The sequence below is a fragment of the Tupaia chinensis genome, unplaced genomic scaffold, assembly GCF_000334495.1.
Source record: "Tupaia chinensis unplaced genomic scaffold, TupChi_1.0 Scaffold000161_1, whole genome shotgun sequence".
NCBI classification, from domain to species: domain Eukaryota; kingdom Metazoa; phylum Chordata; class Mammalia; order Scandentia; family Tupaiidae; genus Tupaia; species Tupaia belangeri.
In genome coordinates, this window is record NW_006159632.1 from 4,894,284 (window position 1) to 4,920,316 (window position 26,033).

The 26,033-nt window shown below is 49.3% G+C and overlaps 1 protein-coding gene across 4 annotated transcripts in view; it reads right to left on the reverse strand.

Annotated features, from left to right (window-relative positions):
- COG2 (component of oligomeric golgi complex 2) overlaps nt 1–26,027 on the reverse strand; it is a 36,027-nt gene extending 10,000 nt beyond the window's left edge. Inside the window, exons 1-12 of one of the 4 annotated variants that reach the window (XM_006145987.3) lie at nt 25,883–26,027; nt 23,009–23,170; nt 21,573–21,638; nt 18,776–18,856; nt 16,721–16,824; nt 13,842–13,950; nt 12,898–13,077; nt 10,926–11,050; nt 7,612–7,738; nt 5,733–5,872; nt 1,185–1,246; nt 66–217 (exon numbers count right to left, since the gene is read on the reverse strand). In XM_006145987.3, the coding sequence (XP_006146049.1) occupies nt 66–217; nt 1,185–1,246; nt 5,733–5,872; nt 7,612–7,738; nt 10,926–11,050; nt 12,898–13,077; nt 13,842–13,950; nt 16,721–16,824; nt 18,776–18,856; nt 21,573–21,638; nt 23,009–23,170; nt 25,883–25,954 (1,380 nt within the window). In that variant the 5' untranslated portion in view covers nt 25,955–26,027. Of the gene's footprint in view, nt 1–65; nt 218–1,184; nt 1,247–5,732; nt 5,873–7,611; nt 7,739–10,925; nt 11,051–12,897; nt 13,127–13,841; nt 13,951–16,720; nt 16,825–18,775; nt 18,857–21,572; nt 21,639–23,008; nt 23,171–25,882 lie in introns of all 4 variants that reach the window. The other 3 variants (XM_014586824.2, XM_027770852.1, XM_027770853.1) reach the window with 3 other exon arrangements.
- Nucleotides 26,028–26,033: the final 6 nt, after the last annotated feature.

Below are 26,033 nucleotides of genomic sequence, written 5' to 3' on the forward strand. Positions count from 1 at the left end.
GCCCCCCCCCATGTCGGGCAGTGCCCGCCCTCCCCCAGCCAGTGTCAGCAGTGGCCACCGCCTACCTCGCCGACGAACACGGAGAAGCGGGCCAGGACCTGCAGCGTGAGCCTCCACAGGCGGTGCGCCAGCGAGGGCACGAACAGCTCGTCCGACCAGCACCTCCTGAGGCTGCTCCACGTTCTGTGAGAAGCCAAAAGGCAATACGGACTCTCAGCTAGAGGGAAAAACCACACGTTTGAGAAAAGGCGGCCAACCGTAGGTAAAGTCTCATTTAAAATTTTCAAAGTATAATTCAAAGCTAAAGAAAGGGGCCTTCTGAGAACACGGTGTGATTAGCAAACTGTGGTGGGGACACCTGCGTGACCGTGTGGCCACCATCGTTTCCCACATGCCTCAAGTGCCGTGTTTTGTAACTGCACAGCACCACCTCCCGGGCGTACGGCCACCTCAGACTGGCTGTCAGGTTCCTGGGACCGAGTCTACCACCATGAGCAGGGGTGGCCCGTGCAAGGGCTCACGCCCATCTCCAGTCGCCCTGTCCCTCTCCTGTCTCCCCCACTGCAACGTAAGACACAACCAGGGGAACAGGCGCACACCTGGCTGTTTCCGGCAAAGACAGGAAAACTAACTCTGAGGCTGAGGTGGCATTTAGACGACAGTGCACGAACGAGAGACACTGAGGGAGAGACCCAGAGCCTGTGCAGCTGCAGCGAGTCACAGCATGAACAGCAGGACAGGAAGACCAGTGAGGCTGCCGGGGCACGCAGACACGTCCTGGGCCAGCTGTCACTGCCCAGTGCCAGGACGGGGCGCCAGGGGTGTGGTGGGGGCACACCCTAGCTATGGGCTGTCCTGTCTCTGTCTCTTGGAGAGCGGCCTGGCACTTTATCATGCAGATGAGCACGCAGCCCCAGAGGAAGAGGAGGACTGAGCCCACTTGCTGGCGGATCACCTGGGCGTGTCAGAGGCCATATCCCCTTGCCGGTGACATTCAGGAAGGAATCTCAGGCCGGACTCCTATATTCTGAGAGCATTCGTCCTACCATTTCCATAAAGCAACAACTCTGGTTTCTTCTCACCGTTTTAAAAAACTAAACCAAGTGTCTACGATCCAGCCCGTGGAGTGGTAAGGCATTAGGGTCCGAGTGACTCGGGGTCCCTCACCACTCTGAGGAGGTTACCTGGAGCGTCCTCCAGCACATCTGTAAGTGCCGCTTCTAAGGATCCCGCTATTTCTCTAAACCTGGGGTAAAGAGAGAACAGTGTTTACGGTTCTGCTGGTTCTGCTGGACACTCCCCCTCTCTTCCCGAGTAAAGGGGACCTGCTCCGCTCCCTTGCCAACACGCCCGGCATCCTGGGAGCTGTCTAACCAGTCCCAGAGCACCAATTCTCCCTGACCTTTGTACTGAGCAAGAGTGAGCGGCTCTGACTGAGCGAGTGCCGTAACAGGTGTCCCGTGGCTGGCGGCCGGTCTGAATCGTCACTAACCCCAGGCTTCTCAAGCTGCGTGACTGCAGTTCAGTCCTTCTCCACTGAGGCTGCTTCTGGCCCCACCCAGCTGCAGCAGCTAATCACCTCAAGGCCACATAACTTGGGTTTCTCGAACCCAAATCTAACCGAGGGGTGGGAGAGCTGTACTCTGCACCTTGTCCGGGGCTGGCCAGAGCTTGTTGGCAAGTGAGTGGCGGAGGTCCCCGTTACTTGCGGGAAGTAGCAGCTAGAACGACAACTCACCCCTGGCGCTCCCCAGCTCTCCTGCCCCGCACATTGCTTCGTCCCTGCCTGTGGGCCACCGCACCATTACCTGAGGTTACCTGAGGTTACCTGAGGCTGCGTCTGCGCTGTGCTCTCTCCTCCCCAGAGGCCACACAGCCCAGGGCTTCACCCCCTCAAGGTCTGTCCCACGTCAGGGAGAAACCGCCCAGGCCACCGGGACCCGGAGCAGCCTCGTGAGCCGAGGCAGGGGAATGACTCCGTGACCTGTGGGGCGCGAGCTCTGGCATGCAGCCCCCAAGTAGGGCACTGCCTCAGCACCCACTGCAGCGGCAAGTGCCACGCCAGGGAGATAGAACTCAGTATCAGGCAGCCTTGGGACACAAAGTTCCACGTGAATTTGTGGCAGCTCTGGAAAACACACCCATGAGAGGACACGAGGCAGGTGGGGCAGAGCGCCCTCAGGCCCTCGCAGATGCCTGAAGTAGACAGCCTGTCCCCCCACCCCTGCCTTGCAGCCTGGAGCCCGGCCGGCCCTCTCAGGGCTGTGCAGTGCAGTACCTTCCAGGCTGGAGCTGCAGACCTCAGACCTCAGCTCCTCGTGGAGAGCGGAAAGCGCCACGGGTGAGGGAGGGCACTTGGTGGGGCCGCCAGCCGTGCCCTGGCTCTTGTGTGCACCCACAAGCCATTCAGCCCTCCAGGACACGTGGGCTCTTCCAAAGTTCGTGGAAAATGTGGAGCTACACACGGATTTCAAACATTTTTGCACAAAACTAAACTTGTACTTGGATTTCCACAAGTCTGTGAAGTCTCGCATGTAAGAAAGGAGAGCCCACGTGCAAACATTTCTAAGTCCTACATGTGGCTCCTGTTCCCCCACGGCCACACAGGCCTACAGTAAGACAGAAACTCCAACGTGCACGCTGGCTGGCGCGGTGACAGCACGGCCCTGCTCTTCCTCGGCTCTCAGGGACCAGAGCGCCGTGATGCCTGGGGACGTCTGTGCGGAAGGGGACTGACGGATGTGCAGAGGGGGCGCGCAGGGGAGCAGTAGGCCACCTACACCTAATACCGTGGTGGCTGCACACCACGAGGAGGCACTGTTCGCCACACACTGAACGTGGAATGCAGAATGACGTGGAAACCCCCAGGTGGACATGACATTTTAGGAAGATTCCACTGGGGGAAAAAACAATTAACTAAGCTAGCCTTTGGCATTAAAAGGCTAGCACTTACCCTGCAGTTTCCAGGAAGCCACTGACTCAGGATAATTTGAGGCTGTTTTAGTCACGTTTACATTTATTCTATAAGAAAAGAAGGCCTTCCAATATGCCCACAAGAGCAGGTGAAATGCAGACACGGCGGGATCTTGCACCAAGAGGGGATACGAAACCTGTCCTCAGTGGTGGTGGCCAGGGCGGGTGGGGCTGTCTTTTCTCCTGAGATGCAAGGGCATGCCGGGCCCGGCAGCTCAGGCCGTCCCTGAGAGCCCACCAGGTTCCTACTGCCTGTAGGAACGCTCGCAACACCCCCTCTGTGCTCGGGCTCAGTTCAGGCGACCCTGAGGTGAACCTGACCGCAGTGCACCTCTGCCCTGCCCTGTCTCCAGCACTCTGTCCTCCTGCAGCACAATGACCCAACGCCAGCAAAGATCAGCAGAAGAGCTCTACAAAGCCCGGCTGAGCTCATCTTTACACGGGGGCAAATGTGCTGGGAACAAGCTCTACACCTCCTAACGCGCTCAGTTCTTCTGAAAAGAATTATTATTTATTTATTTTCACATGAGTTTTGCCAAAGACAGACAGAGAGAGAGAGAGAGAGAGAAGTAAGCCTCCAGGTCTGACATCGGAACCACAGTCGGCCATGTGGAATCCCAGCACCTTAACCACCATGCCACCTGCTGGCCCCACTCACACCCCATTTTAAACATTCCAAGACTTTAAATACACAGTTTACAAAGAAAAGTCAACCCACCCCTCTGAATGCTTAAGACTAAACCTGGTGAGTACAAAAGACCTCTGAGAAACCAGCGAGATTTCAACATACACGGGGTCTTCGTAAAACTACAGAAAATGCATGTTACAAAAAAATCTACGCATTAATTTGAATAGTTTTGGCACCAAAATAAACTTGTACACCTCTGGGAGAACCTGGGATGAGGAGATGCAGCTGAGGCCGGGCTGGGTCGTCACGGCTGGACCCAGGCTGGCAGCGCCCAGAGCCCATAGCCCGGGGACAGCCTAGCAGTGGCAGTGGAGGGGCCTGCCGGCAAGGGGCAGGGTGAGGTTACAGAGCGAGGGCTGCAGTCTGAGGAGTGTATCTGTGACGCGATGTTAGACACGAAGGGAGCCTAAGTCCAAACCTGGACTACGAGAGGGATGGGGGAGTGGGCCTCACTCCTCTACACAGTCCACCGTGTAAAATGGTGCTCGTGGACAAGGGCCTCGAGCCCGGCTTGATCTTGACTGCCGTGTAACCGCTATGTCCAGTGCAGTCCATGCATCTCCTAGGTGAGCGCACCCTTCATTTCCTACGGAGAGACAAACTACGCACCGCCGTCACCTGGGCAAACGAGCCACGACACGCAGTCTGCGTGAGAGGACGGCGATCTCATTACCAAAAGAGGAGTGCAGACAGCTAGTCGCGCACGGTCCTCATCAGGGTACCCAGCTGTTAGCACGCCTTCCTCTCGGCAGTCCTGGGACTCCAAGGAAAGGGCTGCACCAGATGGATGGCCGCATGCAGCCAGGTAATGGAGGAGCCTCCGGTCTGGCCGATGCTCTGCAGGACTCCCCGAGACCTCACTGGGGGAGCTGCGTAGGTGGCGAGCATCACCTTGCCCAGCACACTGCCCGGTGTTGTCGGAGTTTACCCTGCATTTCCCAAAGGCGTGTACAGCAGTTTACCGGGCCATGGACTGGAACCTGGTACCGGATCGTGGGCTGTCAGGAAGCAGGCAAGTGGCAGGCAAGCAGGCAGGGCTTCACCTGTACTTATAGCCGCTCCCATCGCCCGCACTATGCCGGGGCGTCCCTCCTGGGATGGCAGCGGCAGCAGCTTTGTACAGAAGCCCCGGAGTGTTACCTACTTGCAAGAACACGGGTGCAGGGCTCCCACTAACGCTGTGCAGGGAGCTGTAGGATATCTTGTCATGTTACAGCGTGGCAACAGGAGTAAAGGGCACAGCACCTGTAACGCACTCGAGTCATCCTGAAGCCACTCCCCCCGCCCAGGTCCGCGGAAAACTGTCTGCCATGAACCTGGCCTCTGTGTCAGAGAGGCTGAGAAACACTGGTGTACAGAGCCATCTGGCAGAGATGACATCATCATGAAACCAGAAGTGAAGCGTCACTGTTTTCCAGAACCAGGAGAATAAGCATCACAAAGCTCATACGGGGGCCGTACGAGGACTCGGCTTATACGGGGGCCATACGAAGACTCGGCTTATATGGGGGAGCCGTACGAGGACTTGGCGCATACGGAGGGGGCCGTACGAGGACTCGGTGCATACAGGGAGCCATACGAGGACTCAGCTCATACGGGGGGGCTGTACGAGGACTAGTGTGAGCTGAGATGGAACCAGCTGCGGGGACACAGCTCTCCCGGCACGCCCTGTGCACTCTGGTGGGAACAACGCTGCACGTGAGCAGAAACAACGGACAGGGAGGGCGACCATCAGGGCAAGCGACGAAAAATACGAGACGGAAGGCGAGGGCTGCCACCTCCCTCCTCTTCCTCCTCTACCTCATCACAGCGGACAAGGACGTGAACCACGGGAAAGCAGCTGGGCATGGAGTCCAGCTCATTCCAAAGCTTTCCAATTTCAAAGCCTAAAATGTATCTTTCTGTCATGCAAGTCAGACTTGGAGACCATACGTGGACGTCCCCACTTTTATCTGTCTCCCAAAGAATAATGTGACAGGTACAGAGAAGGAGCGGTGCACAGGGCAACGTCCTTAACTGTTTTCCAAATTCCACTTCAGAAGGAAGAACGTGAGTGAAAAAAAGGACTGACCTTATTTGAAAATAAACAGGCAAGTTCCACTTATTATTGAAGCTATGATAGGCAGGATGTGCTCTTAATCTCTGTACACTGGCCTGTGATCCACACTGTCGTTCAAATCTTCTCACAAAATCCATACTTACGGTGTATTTCTAAAATAGGAACAAACAGGTGGAATTTTCATTACCAGCAAGCTAACCAGACTGGGAGCACACACTGAAAACTGTAAGGATGACAAAGGTCAACATGCAGGACTGTCGTTTCTAGGGTGAGCTGGTGGGATAGTGGCGAAGGCAGCTGGATCCCACAAGGCTGACTATGGTTTGTGTTTTGGACTTGAAAAACGCTCCAGGTGCCTGTGCGTGTGTGCCCAAAATTCCCAGAGAATGGAGGAAAAGGGACTGTGGCATGACCCTCCATCGGGAGTGCTTTCTCTCTGTCTCTGTCTCTTATCTCTCTCCAGCAAATGCATGCACTCTCTGGCAAATTAAAAAAGAAAGGAAGGAAGGAAGGAAAGAAAAGAAAGAACAGAACAGAATTGTAGTTTCTACAACTCACAGGGGCCTCACGAGGCCGTCCTCCCGTACAGCTATGCCCACGGTGGCTCTGTGACGTGTTCAGGGTCTCTCCTGGAGCCCACTGCTCCCTCAACAGCAGCACTCAAGCCAGAGCACACCACACCCCAGCCCATGGGAGCCAGAAGAGACAGTAGATCAACAGCACAACTCACTAACACCTCTCCAGAAGGGAGGAGGAAGGGAAAAATAATTAAAAAGGAAAGAAAGAGGGCGGGGGTGGGGTGGAGATCAAAGCTCGAATGTACTGTCTTCTCTCTCCCGAGGTCTACCAGGCCACGGCACACTGCACTTACCTCGTACCTCCCTACAGTCTAAGATCAATAATCAAATTTGAAAAAAGAAACAAGTAGAACTTCTAGAAATGAAAATAATGGTAAGTAAAACTGGAAAGTTCATGTACAGGTGCAAAAGAGTTGAGGCACAGCTGAAGAAGTAATTATTGAAACCCAGGACTGAGCCACAGAAATCATCCGGAACACAACCACCCAGAGACAGGGGCGGGCTAGTCACGAGTTCGAGAAGGAGGTAAAGGAGGAATGAAAGAAAAGCACACTTTAAGAAATAACAAGTAAAACTCTTCCAAAATGGATAAAAGATATCAATCCTCAGATTCAAGAAACCCAAACACTGTCAAGTATATTAAATACAAAGAAGTTCCTCATAGGCACATTACAGCAGAATTCAGCAAAGCAAAGTTACAGACAAAGCCAGCAGCCAGAGGAGGGCACTAACCACGGGATGGCCAGAGGGGCTGTCGTCACACACAACACTCAAGAGCACTGAGATTTACAGTCAGGAAAGTAACAGGGACACACCCTACAGGAAGACAAACTTTACTTTCCTGAGAAATCTCGAAGGTACTAGTTTTTAATGGTTCTGAGGACCCTTTTAAGAAAATTAGAAAATAACATACACACTGACTCACAATTGCATCTAGACTGAGCTATGCTTTACAATCTAAAATCAATGCTAAACCAGCAACTTAAATTTTATTTAAAATTTTATTTCTATATTTCTTCCATGTGTGCGAGAGACAGAGAAAGAGACAGAGAGAGAGGCCCAGTGTCCTCACACGGCTGTCCGTCCGCCCCGCTAGCAGGGATCACCAGCATGCCTACATCCGTGTGCTCAGGCGGTCCCGGTCTGTGACCCCGGGGTCTTTCCACGCAGGTCCAGCTGTGTTACCACCAGGCCACAGCCCGGCCCACAGTCTTTTGTTTTAATGAACTGGAGGACCAAGACATGTAGAAAGAACATGGTGTTTCTACAGCCTAAGGTTAGCATCTTCAGGAGTCGGGGTGAAGGGGGAGTACCTCATGAAACGCGTCGGGGTTGCCAGGGTTAAAGAGCGAGGGCAGCTTTTCTTCCAGTCCTTGTACTATTTCTGGCCAGACGGAATTCACCAAAAAGTCATATCCAGGAACAGCACTGCCCTTCTCACTGTGAGGTAAGAGAAAACGTCAGTCAGATACACCACCCTCTATTTACAAAGAGCAAATCTCCGCACTCCGTACAGCAAAAGGTGCTTAGCCTAAACCTTTTTTTGAAATTTTTAAAAGAAAAACAATATTATCAGTTTGTTTCTAAACTCGAATTTATATTCATTCCTTGATCTCAGCCTCACTCTGAACCTGAACAACCTCTTGAATCCTGACCCCTACAGTTGGTGTCAAGGTTAGGCAAACCAGTACAGAGGACAGGGCCAATGCACCGCATAAACCAGTACAGAGGACAGGGCCAACGCAACGCATAAACCAGTACAGAGGACAGGGCCAACCCACCGCATAAACCAGTACAGAGGACAGGGCCAACCCACCGCATAAACCAGTACAGAGGACAGGGCCAACGCACTGCATAAAATCCCTTTGGAACAATTTTCAACTCCAAAATACGACATGGCCTCTCATATCTTGGAAAGAAAAGTAATCCAATGCCACACACACACGAACAAAGGAATCTTTGCCTTTAACTTGAACACCACCTAAAACAGTATAAGTTAAATTACTAAGAGCTTTGTGGTTATTACCCTATCTCTAAGATTATCTTCAATTCTAAAATTAAGACTTCATATAACATCTGTTTTTTCTTTAGAATTATTCTATTTTACTTTATTTACTTATTTTATTTTGACCAGAGAGGGGCAGAGAGAGATAGAGAGAAAGCAAGAAAGCAAGCCACCAGGTATGGGACTCAAACCATAGTCAGCCTTGTGGGAGTCCAGTGCCCTTAACCACAATGCCACCTGACGGCTCCTCAGATAAAATCCCGATCACAAATTGATACAAAAAGCTGGTAACCATGAGTTTTGGTTGTGTGCCTTTGTAGCAGTGGACTTTGGGTTTAGAATGCAGAAGCTGGGAGAGGCGCAGGGAGATAAACGCATGCCCTCTGGGGCCAGCGTCCATTTAACTGCTCTGTTTACAACACTTAACTCTGCGCTGGTTTGGGGATGTGAAAGTGACAACTATGACAAGGGTCACTACAAGGATTATTTACAAAGCATTAGGGACATCCCTAGCATGCAGTCTCTGGACACTCAGCAAAGGGTAAACAAGTAAAGGAGGCAGATTCCTCGCCCCTCACAGACCTGCTGACGTCTTCTAGGCAAACACCATCTTACCCACCTGCCCACTGTGTCAGGTACTGAGTAATGTTTTATGATCATTTTCTTTTAATATGGTGAGCGATTCAGTATGTAATGTTTTAGTAAAACTGAGAGTTTTGTAGCTCAGTTTTCTTATCAAACTGGGACTTAATATTTAAGTATTAAAATAAATTTTAAAAAGTTTGATTAATTTTCTGCTTAGCAAACGTGGACACAGATAAGCTACCAAGGAAGCTCTGCTTTACCGTCCAGGAAGAGCTGTGGAACCATCTTCCCATCCCACCCACTGAGGGGAGATTACGGTGGAAGTGGAGGAGGGCTGGGGAGGGAAAGAAGAGGCCTGCTTCCCACCTAACCAACTCCACATTTCAGATGCGTCTAACACAGTATGAGCCAGCTCTGCTAGGGCATCTGGAGAGGGAGGGAACAAAATTGAGGATTTTAAACCACAGGTCCACATACTCAAGTCGTGAATGATAAAAAACTTATTCCTGCAGCAACTGCCTAATTAAAGCCCCAAACAGAACACTGGAAACCTGCAAGATCGCAGTTGACACAGCCTGATCAGAAAAGAACATCTGTTTTCTTGGAAGGATAGATCCCAGATGTTGCAGGTGTTGCCAGACAGGAAGTTCATGGAGGGGGTACTGAAAAAGGGGGAGGCGGCCTGCACCTGGAAATGCACACCCTGCTGGGGAGGAAGATGGGGCTGCATGCGGGGAAGAGCCCTGGTTCCATGCAGACCCGTCTCCAAGGCTTCCACGGGAACTCTGCAGGCTGAGAACTGTGAAAAAGACCTTCTAAAGCTTTGAACCTTGACACTTCGGGACCAAGACAAGCCTAATGACTGCTTCTTAACTGGGCTTCTTTAATTGTACATTGTGACCTCTACTGAATTCTCATCCCCAAATCTAAACCCAACTAAATCCTCATCCTTTTGCTAAACGAAAGTAAAATGAGGCTTCTTCGGAAAGGGCACAGTGAGAGCAGAGCAGGCGCTTCAAAAGTCAAGCAGGATATTAACTACCCCAGGTTGTGTTTTTATTTCAAAGAACAAAAATTCAAGAGCAAATCTGCAGCTTGGCCGTGACAAGGAGCTGCATGGCCACAGAACATGCAGATGGAGTTCTTCACACACTCGGGCTGGGTGGCTGCCACCTGCACGCTGGGTGAAGGGTTGGGGACTCTGGCTGTAAGATGGAGGTCAGTCCTCCGCAGCAGCAAAAGCTACATGTCACGGACCCCAGGGTACACGAGGATGAAGGGAGTGCTGAAGGGCGTGGCATCAGAATTAGAGCTTCCCCGGAGCCACAGTTCAACAGGAAGACAGACACGCTGGGGCAGCAGGGGATGGGAGAAGCCTGGGAGCATGGGAGCGAGGGCGTTGGAGAAAGGCTGGCAGCACCGAGCGGCCGGGGCTCCTGCTCGAAGGGGACATGCCCTGGAAGACGCCTTCTACTCAGGAGAACCACCACAAAGGCCTCAAACACTGGGTCTTCCTCCACGAGCACCGAAAGCCACGACATCTTTGTGAGGTAGGCACCGCCGAGCACCTCTGAATTCTGTGCGAGCGTGACAGCCAGAGCAGAACAGGTGAGGAGTGTCCACCTTCTGGACAACAGGTGGCAAGGCCTGGGCTAGAGCAATGGTGTTGAGGGATGCCTGAGAGAAGTAGAGTCACAAAAATGGAATGAAAACTTGAACACGGGCATAAAACTTGGACAAGTCCAAGTACACTGAGCTGGTATTCACGGGCATTAGCCCGGGAGACAAATAACTGACCCCACAGATTTCAGGAAAGGACAGTGGGGACAAGGAAGAAGGGTGGGCTTTGGGTCCAGAGATGTAGCTTCGGTCTCAGCTGCATCTGTCTCCCCATCTGTGAAGAGAGGCTAATGGAACCTATCTCACGGCATGGCGGGTGGGCAACATGGCCACAAAGCTGTCTGTGACAGGGCCAGTTCCCACGAGACGGGCGTGTGTGCAGTGAGCAGGTGTGGTCGAGCGAGCCGTCCAGCTTACCTCGAGATGGCGCCTCCCGTGACTTCCCGAAGAAGGCGGCAATGGTGAGGAACAAACTCCAGCAGTTTCGTGTACATGATCTGGAGGCCATTGGGATGGGCCTCGACAAAGCGCTCTACAATCACCTGTTCAAGGAAGATCATTTTCAAAAAAGCATTTACAAGCGTGAGCTGCGTGCTACAAAGAAATCACGAAAACATTGAAAATATGCTTCCCAATGCCCACCCTCCTGCCAACAGGAAGTGAGTGGGTAAGAGCACGGACGAGGCCTAGTTTGGACCCTAGGGGAGACGCAGGCTAGGCGATGGCCTGGCCCGAGACTGAAAGCCCCTCCACAACTGCCTGCTTCCTTTCTGACCGAGAAAGTAAAAGAGTATCTTTTTAAAAAAGATTTAAATCAGAGAACTGGCCTTTTCTTCTATTATAATTCAGGTAAGGGCAAGGTTTGAGAAAGAAAAACAGAATAAAACACATACACTTTTTGTGATAGGGCTGAGTTGAGGTGGTATGACAGGGTAAGTAAGTTTAAACAAAATGTGGCTATGAGTTACTTAAACTGTCATGGAGACTTTGAGTATTTGATTTAGCGCATCAGATTATAAAAACAAAAACATGTATCAGTAACAGAAGTATTTTTACTCATTCAGAAGAACTGCACACTTGTCTTTTTTGCCCTCATAGAGGCAGCCATGGGCTATAACGACACAGAGGGAACTGAAAGAGCACGTACCTTTAGTAACCCTAACTAAGCTGATAGGATTATTGGAATTAATCAATACATTTCATTTTCCTACTTGGAATTCAATATTCCTCTTAAAAAAAAATTAAAGACTCCCTGAAGTGCATGGCTGAGTACAATTTATAATTCACTGAACAGGAGGACATTCACACTGCGAGGGGACAAGGAAGGCAAACGCCGAGCAGGGCTCTGTGACAGCCCTCAATCTGAGCAGAGGGAGCCGCGTCTCCCTGTGTCAGAGCTCACTGAGCACCAACGCCCCCGCATGACCTATGACCCAGCCTGAGCAGCAGGGCATGCCTGGCTGTGTTTCAATTGCCTCCTGACAGAGGAAGGACGTTGGATGGCCCGTCCTGGGTGGAAGGTGTTACGCTGCCCAGTCCTTCAGCTCTGAATACTCCTCCCACCTTCCTGGACCACTGACCCCCTCCACTCCTCATTGCTCTGGCGTGAGCCTGACGTCATCAAGCCGACAACCAGTATTATCTGCCGCCGTCCTGAGCCCGACGTCATCAAGCCGACAACCAGTGTTGTCTGCCGCCGTCCTCCACTCGGGTACCTCTCCATGCTCACGGGGTCTCTGGACGCTGCTCACACACTGTCAACATCTCCTAATTATTTTATTCCACCCACGGCTGAACAGTGGTTCAAAATGTTTTTTTGAACACTATTGAGGATTAATGTACATACTATAAAAGTGACCAAGAAATGTTACATGATTTCATTTTGTTTTTAACTGGCAGAAGGCATGTATGCTCTCCAGAGACAGAGAACGCATCCTCCAACGGGCATGGCCACACCACAATCCCTTCTCCTCCCTTCCCCATCCCATCAGAACTGCGGGCATGCATGCACATGCACCACATGTGTTTTTCAAGCCACCAGGGCTACAATTCAAACCATGGTCAGCCATGTGAGGTCCACTTCCTTACCTACCAGGCTATGAGGCTGGCCCCTCAAAATGTTTTGATGCACACCTTTTTCCTAGGTGAGACTCTCATGTCCACTCAATTAAGATACCCGGGCCACAGCAATGCCAGGGTAGAACAGCAGACACATGCCCAACTCCTGGCATGCCAGCTCTAACTGGATCAACCTTTCCTCATAGCTGATGCTGATGCTAGGAGAATCTTGACAGAAAGGCCTCAGTGCGGCTTCTCACAGCCCTCACACAGGTAAGAGTCAGGGACAGAAAGGACGCCCTGCAGATGCTGCTGATGGAGGGGCACAGACCTCGTCCACGTACGGCTTCACGAGCACCTGGCCCACTAAGGCCTCTGCGTCTCGCGTCTTGTCGATGGTGGCGTAGGTGCGCAGGCAGTGCCGGACGATGTCCACGTCGGAGGTGCGCAGGCCTTCCAGCAGGAGCCCTTCCAGCGAGCGCTGCAGCGTGGCTGTGATGCCGGCGATACGCTGTGAGAACGTGGTGAGACAGCAAGCTCTGGTGGAACTGCTCTGAAAACTAGTAACACTTAATATGTCTCCCACCCGACGGAGGGTGAGACCACAAAATTAACACCAACATTCCCTGGACAAAGAACCCCTCCTCCTCTTCACAATCTCTACGAGTAAATCTCTGCTTCATCAAAGAATTTAAACAGAAATAGAGAATAAGAAAAAGGTTGCATTCCTCTTTTTTTAAATTATTATTTATTTAATTTTATTTATTCATTCATTTTTTTAAAAAATTTGACCAGAGAGACACACACAGAGAGAGAGAGAGAGGGAAAGGGACGAAGGAAGCCGCCAGGTCCGGGCCTCGAACAGGGGTCAGCCATGTGGGAGTGTCCAGCACCTTAACCACCACGCCACCTGCTGGTCCCAAAAGGTTGCTTTCCTCTTAAGCCACAAAGTAAATCTTTGTGATAAACATGAATTTAAAGTCCAGTGAAGAGTTTTAAATACATTAAGTCTGTCTATGCCATGTAATATGTTGGACTGCATGAAATTCAGAACTTTACTCTTAAAACTCAGAAAATCAGACTGAGTCTTAACACAGTACATCTGTAATATGATGCTTAGGAAGCTGGGGCCAACAAACAAAAACTGAAAGAGCTTGAGACCAGCTTCAAAATCCTGCAGATAAACAGTTAGTATCAGGGGCATTATGGGAAGAAACCAAAATTATTTAGCAAATTCCTAAACACCAAACTGTGAAAATGCAAAACAATACTTACTGGTCTTACTTTGTCCAAAAGAGGCATGCCTTTGCTTTGAACAGCATGAAACTGTAACTGGTTAAATTCAGTGGCAATTCTCTCTAAAATCTGTCCAGTCAAAAGAGGGCTGCAGAGACGAAGAGTACAGAAATGTCACTCCAAGGGAGGGCACCAACGGTTGGGGACCTTGTGCCAAGGGAAGACACCAACGGTTAGGGACCTCACTCCAAGGGAGGGCACCAACAGTTAGGGACCTTACTCCAAGGGAGGGCACCAACGGTTAAGGACCTTACTCCAAGGGAGGGCACCAATGCTTAGGGACCTTACTCCAAGGGAGGGCACCAACGGTTAGGGACCTTACTCCATAGGAGGGCACCAACGGTTAGGGACCTTACTCCAAGGGAGGGCACCCAGGCTTAGACCTTACTCCACGGGAGTACACCAACAGTTAGGGACCTTACTCCAAGGGAGGGCACCAACGCTTAGGGACCTTACTCCAAGGGAGGGCACCAACGCTTAGGGACCTTACTCCGAGAGTACACCAACAGCTAGGGACCTTACTCCGAGAGCACACTGATGGCTAGGGATGGGCTGCTGTAGTGCCCATCACGCTCTAACCTCTGTCAGGGCGTTTCTCCATGGCCACCTTGTTCCAAGGTGAGAGCCAGCATGCCTCTCATGCATCAATGTTCCCTACAAGCTGTACACCAGCATGATCTCCGCAGAGGAAATCAGTTATGCAAAAGCGACTGACCTGCCTGTCCTTGAGCCACGGGGCCTGACAGAGGCAAGCTGGGGAGGCTTGTGGGTATAATTACTTACTACGTATTTCTAGACCTTTTCAAGCTCTCCCATTCACAATCTTCCTTCCTCATTTTTTTTTGAAGATCTTGCCTCAGTCTCCCAAGTAGCTGGGACTGTAGGTGGGCACCACTGTTTTTAGGGTGGGCCGGAATGAGACCTGAGACTCCCACGCAGCCGTAGCCTGCAGCGGGCCCTCCTCATCTTCACCTCTCCCCTGCCCATCCTATCATTTACGACTCAATCTTCTTCAATTTCTCTACCACCTCAATCCTCTAGCATAGCAAATACTTGTCTCCTCAGTAAAACCGGCTCTCCAGCAGCATTCATGACGTATCTCAGAGAAGTTCAAGTATGAACAGCAGTGCCGCGCTTGCTCCGGGTCCTAGTGAAAGACAGTCACCGTGTATCTGCCAGAATGTCACAAACACCTTTTTTTCTTTAACACCCTGAGAAGTACCAATACCACTGAAATGCAAGACAGCGAGAGGGGAGAAGCGGGCAGTTGTCCGAGTGCAGCGGGGCTTGCCGGGGAGCCCTGCACTGGCTGATGCCGAGGTTGTCACCGCGGGGACGCCCGCATCGTGAGGACACGGGAAATCCCCGCTGAGGGCAGCAGTGATCTGCGGGCCTGAACGCACAACGTCCAAACCATTGTAGAGGAAGTGAGATCTACTGCTCGTGACCAGCCCGAGAGGTTAACCTGTCTTAAATCTCCCTGACGCCTTCCTGAATAACCTAGTGTTGATCAATGATTTCTTCCTTCCTTCCTTTTTAAATTTTTTTTAATTTAGAGAAGTATTTGCTAAAGGACGCGTGTGCTTGCCAGAGAGAAAGAGCATGAAGGTGAGAAATCACCGCCCAGGGGGTATGGCCGTACCACAATCCCTTCTCCATTCTCCTCTCTTGGGCACATGCACACACATGTCCAGCATAAGTTTGAAGCCACTGGGTCTGGGACTCGAACTGCAGTCAACTACACAGGAGTCCAGTGACAGAACTACTATGCAATCTACTGGTCCCATGGATCAATAATTTCTAAAACATCTAAACATTCCTCGGCCTAATGACAGGATGTATTTACTGCTCACTAGCACCGCCTCAGGTCTACCTTTTCTGCAGCTTAAGACTGCTGATTTCAAAGAGACAAGCTCCTTGAAGGTGACTTGGAGTACGAGCATAGTATCTGTTAAATTAAAGCTGGAACATTCCAAAACAACAGATCACAGAGAGATCATGGTCACTGGAAGCCTGTTCTTCACTAGTCTGTGTCCCTTAGCTGTGTCCCAGGCACTGTGGGTATTAATGAAGACCTGGCCCCCGCTACAGGCCCCGGAAGTTCCAGTTCCACCTGCACATTTTCTGGCAGGCAGCCAAAAGGCCCAACAGAAGCACAGAGGGGGTTATCTAACTGGGAGAGATGAAGGAGGACTTCCTGGAGTAGGGGCCTATAATCGAGTTTATAAAAGTGAAATTTTATAGTGTTTTATTTGTATGTTTTGTACAAACCGAGTGGGACAGAGTCTAAGGGAAACAAGAGGGGTCACCAGCATCCAGTACAACACGGAAGAATACATTTTACCAAAAGCAAGTCCTGTGGCTTCTTTCCCACTGTGCAATGTCTTTAGCAACCACCTTTCTATACTCGTAGCATGTTTTGAGCTCACTTGGAAGAAACAAAAAGGAATTAGGCAGATATGGGTCTCAGGACTCAAGAAGTCAGGAGATGAAGAGACACCTCTCAGTCTGAGAGAACAGTCTTTGTGACCTACAAATCTCAAACATGTCTCTTACCATTTCATTAGGATATAACACTAATGCATTTTGAACCTAAGACAAATCAACGAACGCTCCAGGCTTGTCTGAAAGGCGCTCAGATGAACGTCTCTCCACAGCCCAAAGACTAACGAGGACTTGCTGGCCCACAGCAAGGCCTTCCCCAGGAAGCACACGCTGACTCCCCACGCATGCACCCACTCTGCCTGAGCGACAGAAAATACGCTAAAGACTCAGGCTTGGCTTTCCTGAGTTTTAATTAGAGATTTTGGTCTGCCCGTGATTATTCACTTATGTGGCATTTAGAAAAAAATACTTACCTGCTTGCTTCTAGTGCAGATGTGTCTTTAGAACTTGGAGAGTTTAAGATTTTTTCAATTTTCTCAACTGATCGAATAACTTGTATAAGCCTCAATACACACATCTATAAGAACGAAAATAAGTTATATTCAGTCTTAGCAATCTTACTTCCTCACCAAAAGTCAATGTGTAGAAAACTCAGAGCCTGCTACATTTTGAATATTTCTCCATAATACTGAATTTTCAAGAATGCAAATCTTAATTCTGGCTTTCTAAAATAAGCATATTTTAATATTTATAGTTTTGAAAAACTGTATTTTTTTACTTTCTCATTTTTGCATTCTTATACCTTCTTTCTTCTTTCTTTTCCTTGTTTTTAGTTTGCTCAAGGACATATGCACTCAGGAGAGAAAACAAGAAAGCAAAAGCAACCCCCAGTGGGGCACGATCATGCCACAATCTCGTTCTCGCTGTCTCCCCCTTTGGGGTTTTGGGCGTGCACACACACATGCCTGGCATGTTTCTCAGCCACCAGGTCTGGGACTAGCGCTATGGGGATACAGCTGCTTAAATCACCAAGCCGTAGTCTGATCCTCTTTTCTCCGTCCTAAATTAACATCTTTTTGACATTAGGTTTACTTTCTTCACGCTTCCATTCTAGTTTCTAACCACATTTATCCCCTCTGTTTACGTGGGCAAATATACCTGTACCTCTCACTGTCAACGCCTTAAAGACATTTACACAGTTTGAGGAATTTACAGTTTGAGGAACAAGGTAACATCTCTGGTCCTTAAAAGAACAAAAGATACAAAGTTACTCGTTGAACAAATAGTTCCTGAGCAGCCAGTGGGAGAAATCCTGGGGCCTGAGTGAGAGCGGCAGGCCAACGTCTCATTAAAGTGAGACTTTCTACAAAGGCCCCACACCCCCGAGTCGTGAGACAGAAGATGGCACACCTCTAAAGCAGAATTAAACAGGAGGTCTTTAAACCAGCTTCGTTCCCATGAGATTTTAAAGAAATATGCTAATAAAAATATAGAGACCTTCAGCAGAGCACCAAGCTGGAGTGAGAAGCCTCGAATTCTAATTCCAACCCTGCTTTACATAGTTAAAAATACAAAGGCAGCAGGTGGAATGACAGAGGCCACTCAAAGCACAGGCAGTACAGGCTGAGGGTGGCAGGGGACGGAGCAGCAGACACGTGAGGAGTGAGCACAGCAGGCCCCTCTCCAGACCACAGGCCTGCAGAGAGCACAGATAGTGTGTTTAGGAAGTCCACTGCTCCCTAAGCCCTGGAATGTAAGAGCACCTTACATCTTTTTGTATTATTTTAAGAGAGATTTTTGCTATAGGGCTATGCACTTGCCAGAGAGACAGAAAGCAAGAAATCACCTCCCCACCACCATCCAGGGGCATAACCATGCCACAGTCCCTTCTCCATTCTCCTCTCAGGATCTTGGGTGTGCACGCACAAGAGCCTGGCCTGAATGTTAAGTCACCGGGACTCAAACTGCGGCCGGCCACGTGGGAGTCCAGCAATGTAACCATTACACCATCTGCTGGTCCTGAGAGCACCTTCTTTACATGGGTGCTGGTAAACAATAGCTTGTGAAACTAACACTTCACTGCTTCTTTTTTGGAAAAAGTGAGAAATTTTAATGTAGTGACGACTCACGTACCTGCAAAAATCAGTCTCAACTAAAAAGTATGAGAAGATGGAAGGGGCTTCTCACTGCATGTCACATAAGGCACCTACAGCTTTCTTTAGAAATGTTAATGCTACCATGGGTAAATGAATGCACAAGGAGAATATGCAATTTTCTTGGCCTTAACATTTTTTTAGTTACTTTACCCCATCCCTCTTATCTATGGGACTTCAATCAGACCAGGAGTGAGAAGACCAGGCTCGCCCTCTCAAAGCCTTAGTGAGCTGCCAACCCCTAAATCCAAACGAGGGCGCTCATGCTCCTCCCAACCAAGAGGCCCAAGAGAGTCTGAAGTGTTTGTGGCTACAAGGAGCAGGACTGGCCAAGGTCGTCATGGCACTTGCGTACCCTTTTCTTCCTAAGTATACCTTTTTCCTCCTAATGTCCTCTTGTTTAGACATTCGTTCATCTACTGCCCGAATTCCTTCACTGACAGACGATCTAAGACTCTAAAAGAACAAATAAAATGTATTGCAGAAATCATTTCACAACATTATGAAACTTACATATCTAATTCAACTCCATGGGACTTAACATCTACAGCTATTATGCAGGGATAAGCAAAACCACAAAATACCAGACCCCATCGCTGTCTAAGGTACTCATGACTTAGAAGCTAAGGACTCATAAAGCCAGGGTCACGCGATGAACACCCACAGTGACTGCCACAGGGGCCAGGCAGAGAAAGGACAACCTAAATCAAAGGACAGGGACACATGGAGGGGAAGGGACCTGAGGAGACTCTGAAGATCTCTGGACAGAGACACACAAGGATGGGAGATTAGAAAATTACACTGGGGCCAGCTGATGGCATGGAGGTTAAGGTGGCTATTTCCCACAGAGCTGACTGCACGGCTTGTGTCCCGGATTCAGCAGCTTGGAAAAAAATACACTGGGGGGACCAGCAGTTTGCGTAATGGCTATGTCGCTGGACTCCCATGTAGTCAACCATGGTTCGAGTCCCAGACCCAGGGCTTAAACTCACACCGGGCGCGTGTGTGTGTGCCCAGGATCCTGAGAGAATGGAGGAGAAGGGATTGCAGCGTGGCCATCCCCCCCTGGGGGGTGATTTCTCGCTTTCTGTCTCTCTGTCTCTGTCTTTCTGGCGAGCGCACACGCCCTATAGCAAAAACCTCTCAAAAACAAAACAAAATCACTGGGCATGCGTGAGTGCATGCCCCTAGAAAACCCTGCGAGAGGAATGGAGAGGTGACTGTGGTGCAGTCATCCCCCTGGGGATCATCCTGGGCAGGATGAAGAATGGGGTTGCAGCATACATGCCCAAAATGCTGACAAATGAGAAAACAGAGGAGCAGGATTTGGGGGCTGTTTTCACCCTCTCCCTCTCTGTCTCTCCCCAGTGAGCACAACAACTAAAAAAAGAAAAATTAAGAGACAGTTGAGAAAAAGGGAGTGTATTCAGTGCTGGCCGGGCAGACAGGACTCCAGCCTGTCTGAGAGCTTACACACAGCCAGGGCAGAGGCCAGGTGGGCAAACCCAGCATACAGAGTGTCTAGAGAGAGGAGTGGAAGGCTGAAGGCTAAGGCTTGCCCAATGCTACACCCAAAGACAGGGTACAGGACAGGGTCACTGAAAAGACGACAAGACAGCCACACAAAGGCTGGTGTGGACTCCAACAGGGACCACAGAAACCGTCCCCCTTCCAGTCCAAGAAAATGACATTAGAAAGCTTTGTTTTGTCTTTTTAGGCTTTTGCCCATATGGCATGCACACTCATCAGAGAAAGGCAGAAAGAGGGAAAGTGAGAAATCACCTCCTAGGAGGGACGGCCACAGTGTAACCCCTTGTCCTCCACTGTCCTCTCGGGATTTGGGGGATGCACGCGGCTGTACCCAGCAGTGTGATTTTTGAGCTGCTGGGTCTAGGACCTGAACCATGGTTGGCCACATAGGAATCCAGTGCCTTAACCACCAAGCCACCTACTGGCGCCATTCAATGTTTTTTAAAGACCAAACAAGATGTAAACATTTCAAAACATTTGCTAACTCAAATACATGAAACGTAAAACCCTTCTTTCTCTCATACTCAATAAAATACTATTTGAGAACCTAACTATAAAATTACAAAATTCCAAACTCTAAGTCAACCTTCAGTTGGTGACTGTACGTGAGTGAGGAGGCACTAAGTGGAGTTTTCAAACAGCCTTCTCCTCTTCCACATCTGAAGCTGTCTACATTGACAATCCCTCTCACCTACTCCTCCTGTGGGCAGTGCTGGACCACCGAGTGATCCCGTGTCACTACCCAGAACCCACAGCACACCAGGCACTGTCTTACGGGCCCAGATGTCACTCTGTGCGTGCTGCGGTGGGTACACGTGCAGATGACGGTGGTGCCTGCACCAAGTTTACGACTGCCCATCAGTGCTCAGGGCTGGGTGGGCTGGGGGGAGAGGTGGGGCAGCACAGCTTCCTGCTGGCAGAAAGGCTAGCACACCCCCCACGGCTTATTCAGATGGAGCGGCTGGAGGGGGGGAGCCGTCCCCACAGCAGACATGATCTCGGGGCAGCGCTAACACACAAGGCTAGTGCTACATTCATCTTCTATTACCCTTCGGTTACATCAAGGCTTAAATGCTTCCTGTGGACCAGTCTAGGAACCTAACCACGTGTAAAATACTATTTGAGAAACTAACTATAAAATTACAAAATCCTGAACTCTAAGTCAACCTTCAGTTGGTGACTATGTATGTAGTAAGGAGGCACTAAGCTGAATTTTCAAACAGCCTTCTCCTCTTCCTCCACATTTGAAGCTGTCTACACTGAGAATCTGTACTCCTCAAATCAAACAGAATTTTTAGGCACATGTGAAAAGCAAAGACTTATTTACAATTTTTAAAAAGAATTATTTAACTTTATTTATTTTAATTGATCAGAAAGGGACAGAGAGAGAGAGAGAAAGTGAGAAAGCAAGCCACCAGGTCTGGGACTCAAACCGCAGTCAGCCATGTTGGAGTGCAGCACACTTAACCACCATGCCACCTGATGGCCCCTACTTATATATATTTTTTTAGGGCAAATACTGTAATCATCGACCATTAAAAAGCAGAACACACCATCCTAAGAGACTAGAAGAGTCCCTCTTGCAGAAGGCAATAAGCATATCACTTTTATGGTGACTACTTAATGTTACTGTGGAACTTACCAGGACCTCTTCTCGTAACTGTCCCAGAGGCACAGAGAGCTGGTTGAGGGCTTTGTCCATGCCAACCTAAGAGCAAAACTCATGTTGGCACAAATATATCATAATCAAGGGCAATAATCAATTGGCCTTTCTTTTTCTTTTAATTTTTTTTTTCCTGAGAGATTTTTGCTATAGGGTGTGTGTACTTACTTGCCAGAAAGACAGAAAGCGAGAAATCACCCCTGGGGGATGGCCACGCTAACAACCCCTTTCCCTCCCTTCTCAAGACTTTGGGCAAGCAGACACGCACCCAGCGTGAGGTTTAAATCACTGGATCCGGGACTCGAACCACGGCAAACTACCTGGTAGTCCAGCGATGTATCATGCCATCTGCTGGTCCCCCAACTGGCTTTTTAATGATCAAAGTGGTACTGGATTTATATTATTATTTTTTTTGTACAACACATTGTAAGTCATGAAAAAACAAAAATGTTACTATGCCACTACTATTGTTGACAGAAAATAAAAGATCTCTTGATATGCATGATGCATGAAAAATATAAAAGTGAAAATAAATAAAGTCACCATAAATTAAAGCTTCCTTGTACACAATTTGCCTTTGGGTGAAATCTTTAAATGAATGTGAAAAATTCGGGTGGATGGCCAGCAGACTGTCTGTGGTGTCACCCAGCTGACCCGGGCATCCGATGGACTGCAGCTTGCCCACACATTATAACCCTGTGAGGGAGTCCAAATGAAATAGAACGGAACTAGGCTTCCTGGGTTTCCAATCAGCTTATCTTAGCGCACATCCCAAACGCAAAGATGGCTCACTGACCTTGATGCTCAAAGTGGCCATCTCCATGCAGAGAGCTACTTTCTGTAGTTCTTTGAACAAATAGATTTTAAAGGAAAATAAAATATGAACAAGGAGACTAAAAGAAAATCTTGAGAGTATTAAACTCAAGCATTTCTGAACTGCTTTTACGAACTGATATGCTCATTACAAACTATTTTTACATTTTCTAAAACCAAGCCTGCTAACGACCAACGCTAGTCAGTGTCCCTCGACCCAGCTCTGGCTTACGTATAAGTCTGAAAGCAAGTCAGACATTTCATTAAGGGCAGTGATATTTGTCCTTGCAAATCAGTCCAAGCCAGTGAGATTTCATGGGAACAGATTAGCAGCTAAGAAAAACCACCCCTGCTCTTACGACTCTTTACTTTTCACTAGTATTTAGATCTCATTTAAATATAAAACCAAGTTAAAACAGTCTTACGTGAGTAAAAACTAAAACCAAAAATGTATTTGGTTCTTTTATTAATGAGCTCAGTGATCTTTTCAAGTTTCTAGGGGAAAATGAATGGAGAGGTTTTAAAAGGCCTCAGAATTTTAAATAGTATGAATGAGAGAGAAATCGTGTGTGTACAAATGCAGGGGCTGGACAGCAAGCTACCAGGTTTGTGGAAAGGTTGACGAAGTCTGCATAGTCCTTGTTGATGAGCTCCACCATGGCCGTTTTGAGCAGCTTGTAGTAGAGTTCCAGGTCATCCCTCAGCTCTTCCAACTGGACCCGCTTCCTGCAGTCCGACACGAAGTGATCGACGTCAAAATCTTCCTGAAAAATAAGGCCAGAGACAAAGCATTAATGCAATTATGTCACATTTACATACAATTATAAAGAGTGCCAAGCCATCCCGTCAGTTATGAGCTGCTGCGGAGAGACAGACCTTTGATCACACGAGGTGAGTTGGGTACTTGTTTACTTTGGGAAGGTTTCAAGAAGGGTAGCTCCTAACCAAGAACATTCTCTGCTGCTGCCTACATTCTGAGGGAATTTTTATCTTTTAAATGACACACTTCGACAAGCTCTTCTCAAAATGGAAATAGCCAGGGCCAGCAGGTAGCATGGTGGTTAAGGCACTGGACTCCCATGTGGCTGACTGTGGTTCGAGTCCCAGACCCAGTGGCTCAAAACTCACACCAGGAATATGTGCATGCATGCCCAAAATCCTAAGAGGAGAATGAAGGAAGAGGGATTGCGTTGTGGCCATTCCCCAAGTGGGTGATTTCTCACTTCAGTCTCTCTGATGGCAAAAAAGAACAAAACAAACAAAAAGTCTTTTGAAAAACAAATGCAAACAGCCTTTTCTAAGAATGTCAACAGTAATGACTGTTCAATGTACAATGCTCAAGCAACAAGGAATCACACCCTCCCCTCCAAGAGTACAGAAAGCCCATTACAACGTGCAGCCCACCCTCCGTCTTCCTGCCCTTCCGTCTCACTCCCGGTCATCTCTCTATACTTCAGTCACTTCAGACTAAGCATAGGTTCTCAACACAGGTCCTTCCTAGCACGGTGTCCAAGGGCCCGAACCCTCTTCTCTACCCTGTGCCTGCAGTGCTGGCTGGCACACAGACGGTGTCGGTGAGTGCCCGCTGACTGGATGAGCCACTCCGGCCACTGGGCTAGCACACCCTCGTCACATCTGGCAAACTAACAGTTCCCAATCACCCGACTAGATTTCCCGTAATTCCCAATTCTGTGAGTGCAGCTCTGACATCCGAGCCTTCTCACACATATAAAGCCTATCCAACTATAAAACGAGCTGAATGAGACACAAATATAGAAGGAAAAAATCTGACAGCAAGCATTCCACTCATCTTGTCTGCCATGGACCTGCAACTTACAAAGGTAATTTCAAAAGAAATTCAAATTGCAAATGACCTTTAATCTAGGTTACACCTAGAAAGTCAACAAAGAACAGCTGTTCTACATAGTTCCTGCTCACAGAGGCCCCATTCATTAGCACTACAAACCTCACAGCACATCAGATTCAAGAGCCAGGAAGGAATAAGCGATCTCCCAGTTTGCACTTCCTCTAAGTTCTATTTTAGACCTTAAATTTCGTGATTTCTAGTTCCTAAAGCTCTGTTTACCAAAGGCATTCTGTGGGCTCAGAGAAAGGAGGTGGGGCTAGTGAGTCAGAAAGGATGCTGGTATTGGGCTAAAGCGAGCCTGAAGTTAAGAATGGACATTATTTCTACTCTGAGGTTCGTCGTCGGAGCAGACCCCTGATCTCTATGTGCTCTTCGCTTCTCTGAGCTCACTCTCCCCATTCTAGCCTCATTTCAGGCTCGCTCTTGGCCGGAGGGTGAAACAGGATTTCTGGATCTGTGAGGTGACTCTGTACACGCCTTCATGCACCTTTTACTACACTGGTTTAGCACGAACATCACTGTAAAAGAACAAGGTACAGCATTCGTGGGTCCAGACAAGTCTTACATACTAGAAACGATACGGTCACACTGGGGAGGGCTCAGATATAAATTTTAGGTCATTGGGAAAGTCTTGATGCATTTTTCTTTGCAAAAAGAAGACCGGAAGACCCAGTACTTTTTAAAATCAGAGCTTTGGACCAGCAGGTGGCAAGGTGGTTGAGGCACTGGACTTTTCATGGTCAACAGCAGTTCAAGTCCCAGACCTGGAGGCTTGAAAATCGTGCAGGGCATGTGTACCAGAGCTTTGAAGATGTGATCTGAATGCATATGACAAAGAGACTAGTCAAGAAAAAACACCCAACACATTATGACTCGAAAAGTTATTCAAAAGGTCCAAACGAGGGATTTAAATCACTTGTTTAAAACTTCAGGTCTACTGAGTCAGAACTATTTTAAGTGAAACCGGCTATTAAGTGGTGTCAAAAATTCTAATCCCAAAGAAATTAAATATACGTTCTGGATGGTTTTAATGATACATTAAATAGGAAAAAGATCCTCCAAGCTCCGAACCAAAGCCTGGACATTTTCAAAGCCAAAGAACCTTTCTTACAAGTACCTGCTAACGACAGGCTCACTTATAAAAACAGGTGGGGCAAACCTAGAAACGAGGAATGGTTTGCTTAATGCTGTCAGCAGCAACGGTCCACGCCTTTACATCTCACTGCAGGAAGCCTGAACGAAGGCCAGGCAAACTCTCAGGTTAAGAGCTGTGTCCTCCCGCAGCCAGGCCCCCTGGTAGGGTCGGGTCGGAGCTCTGAGCCCCCCAGGACTGGGCAACGAGCTGACAAGGGGCCAGAAGGGGGCCTGCTCTGCACAGTAACCGGGCCGGGCCGACCCCGGGCTTGGACATTCGGCTCCAAACCACTCGCCCAGAACTTTCGGGCCTCTTCGCCCGACCTGCGCGGTGGTACAGAGGTGCCTTCTCCAGCTCCGCCGGCCAAGCCAGAGACTCACTGCGACGTGCAGCGCGGGCCGGGCCCGAAGACAGCCGGGAGGGCACCGGGGCGCCCACCCACGGCCCCGCTGCGGGCACCGAGGCCGCTCGTACCTTCATGAACTCGTCCTTGTCGAAGCACAGCGTGTCCGGCCCCTTCCGCAGGTTCATCCTGCTTCTCTCCATCCCGCCGGCCGCCGCCGCTCAGCGCCGAGCCGCGAGCGAGACCAAGACGCAGGAGGCCGCGCGCACGGACGCGGCGGCC